The 2,791-nt window shown below is 45.8% G+C and overlaps 1 protein-coding gene across 2 annotated transcripts in view; it reads left to right on the top strand.

The window, feature by feature from the left end:
• Window positions 1-2,791, top strand: part of LOC103154427 (spermatid perinuclear RNA-binding protein-like) — a 57,410-nt gene that overhangs the window by 20,372 nt on the left and 34,247 nt on the right. For both annotated transcript variants that reach the window (XM_007575704.2, XM_007575705.2), the window contains exons 5-6: window positions 36-177; window positions 2,331-2,452. In XM_007575704.2, the coding sequence (XP_007575766.1) occupies window positions 36-177; window positions 2,331-2,452 (264 nt within the window). The remainder of the gene's footprint in view (window positions 1-35; window positions 178-2,330; window positions 2,453-2,791) is intronic.

Below are 2,791 nucleotides of genomic sequence, written 5' to 3'. Positions count from 1 at the left end.
GGTCACTATGGTAACGGTGTCGCTCTGTGTTACAGACGATGACGGATGACCGGTATGAAGTCCGGTCGTGTGTCTCTGAGGCAGCGATCCGGGTCTGCAGCACCAAAGATCCCAGACTGACCCTGAAGATCACCCTGACCTCGCTCGCCATGAGGGAGGAAGAGGAAGATGATGAAGGTACTCACTCGTTTCTCCATCTGATCACATCGAGGACGAACTGGAACATGGGAGGTGAAACCTGAGCCCAGAGGCTCGGAGCGCTGAAAGCTGAGAGGCGGTGGATCTGGGTCGGCAGCAGCTGGACAGACGGAGGATTTCCTGACAGGGTGGATGGGAAAGCGAGCCGCCCGTCTCCGGTGGCAACGCGTTCGGGACCGGAGCTCACAGGCTGCTGTCCGTTTTAAACCCGGTCTGAGGCGGCGGTGGGAAACGGCAGGAAGCTGTCAGCCTGCCGTCACTCGGCTTCTCTGATCTGCAGCGCTCTCTGAAGTTCTGGCGTTCCAGAACGACGAGCCCGCTCCGGGTTTCTGCTCCCAGCAGGAATGTTTGGGACTTTCACAGAACAGAGAAACGATCCCTGCCAAACGGCTTCAGAGCGCTCTGTCGAGTGAAAACATCCAGGAAAGCAGCATTGTTCCTCGTTCAGGTCCGTTGTCCTGACAACAAGAAAACACCTGAACTCAGGTTTATATTCTGCTGGTAAATATGAGCAGAAACGACTGATTACAACGTTTCACACATTTAAAAACATCAAAGCAGAGAAACTGTCTCTGGTTTATAACAGATCCAGGATCACATGACTCTGAAGATGTTTGAAAAGCATTAAAATAAACTTTTCTTTATTCCTTTTCATTCCAAAGGTCCATGTGGAGTCATGGCCTCTCAACAGAAACATAAATAACTGCTGTGCTGAAAGTTTATGGTGAGGTTTATGGTTAGATTGATATGGAGTGAAATTAAATGTTAAACTAAATGACTTCAGTTCCCCTCTTCACCGTCTGAGTTGCTATAGTTTCCCATGACTCCAAAACCATCCTAAGCATGGGTCAGAGGTCACGACGAGCCGTACGGTGTCCTGTGAGGTTGTTTTTACAGGTCAGGTGATGAAGGGCAGTTTGTGACCCAGATGATGAAAACAGAAACATTTACTGTGATCCAGAGCAACGCAGTGATTGTTCAGTTTGTCTCTCTGCTCACCTGAAGCTGCAGATTATGAAAACTTTCCTTCATCACAAACTGGAAACGGAGCTCATCATTTCCTCCCAGCCGACGTTTGGCTTTTATCTGAAGGTTTTCATGATTTTATCTGAACTTTATTACTTCCAGTCAGCTGCTGTCGCTAAACGAAGGTGGAAATTACAATCCAAAGGAATGTTGATATTGTTTTATTGTAAATAAATTCATTTTTATTTCTAAAACTGTTAGAGGACGAGTTCAGGTGGATTATGTCAGTAGATCCACATTCGTTTCTGCATTTCACTCGGCAACGTTCTGCAGAACGACTTGGCTGCATTAGAGATTTTAAATCTTAAAATATTTAGAACAAATCTTCCACATCAGCAGCCTGGCTCTGTGATGGTAGGCGGCGGTATCATGCTGTGGGTCCCAGAACAGAACATGACGATAACAACCTCATAGTTGCCAGTTTTAGTCTGTTATCTGGCTCTTTGTTGCCATGTTCTCATTTTATCCTTCAGTAGCTGATGACAGTCTAATCTTCAGTGATTCATGCCTTCATCCTCTCATCTGCAGTAAAGCTTCATGTTGTCACGTCTCCTTCTCTTGACAGTCTTACAAATCTTTCTGCTTCATGTGTGACAGAACAAGCTCCCCTCCCCTACCTGTTGCTCATTAGACCAGATCACAGGATTGACCTAATATATTTTTGGTAACAATTTATTTGAAGGGGTGTCCATAAGACTGACATGACACTGTCATGAACATGAAGGAGTCTTTATGAATGTTTATGACTGTTGTCATGACGTGTCATTCGGTAAATAATGACACTTTTAATGCAAAGTTGCTCTAAAAGTGGCATTCAAAGTCCATTAAAAATGCCAACTTTGCATTAAATTGTCATTATTTACAAAATCATGCAAAGTTGCCATTTTTAATGGACTTTCAATGAAACTTTTAGAGCAACTTTGCATTAAATTGTCATTATTTACCGAATGACACGTCATGACAGCTGTCATAAAGACTCCTTCATGTTAATGACAGGTGTTATGTCATGTTTATGACAGTGTCATGTCAGTCTTATGCACACCCCTCCAAATAAAGTGTTACCATATTTTTAAACTCTCCGTTCTTCTTCCTGTTTGCTTTTCCAGAGGAAGTCGATCGGGAGGAAGGCAAGCCGAGGCGTGAGGAGGAGGAGGAGGAGGAAGATGCCCTAGACAGGCTGAAGTGCCAGGCGGCGCTGGCGGCGCTCCGACACGCCAAGTGGTTCCAGGTGAGCTCAGCAGGTTCTGAGAGGAATGATCAGAGTAAAGACCCAGTTCCAGTGAATCGTCTCTCTGCAGGCGTTGACATGACGACCTGCTGCTGATTCCTCTGATCCACCGACACGTCGTGTTTTGTTCTCTTGATACGATGAAGGTTTTAGTCCCTGGTTGCTGGTTTTCTCCCAGGAAGATCGTTTTTACCAGTATGATCCTCGCAGGTCATACACAGGGGTGATTGACAGCACTAAGACCCTCCTTCTGACACTTGAAGTCAGAAGGAGGGTCTTAAAGAGTCACAAGAGATGCGTTTTGAGCGGAAGCGGTGCGTTTTGAGCGGAAGCGGTGCG

The sequence above is a fragment of the Poecilia formosa genome, unplaced genomic scaffold (assembly GCF_000485575.1).
Source record: "Poecilia formosa unplaced genomic scaffold, Poecilia_formosa-5.1.2 Scaffold386, whole genome shotgun sequence".
In the NCBI taxonomy this organism is placed as follows: Eukaryota; Metazoa; Chordata; class Actinopteri; order Cyprinodontiformes; family Poeciliidae; genus Poecilia; species Poecilia formosa.
Note: the sequence above shows the minus strand (reverse complement) of the source record. Positions and strands in the feature narration are given on the sequence as shown.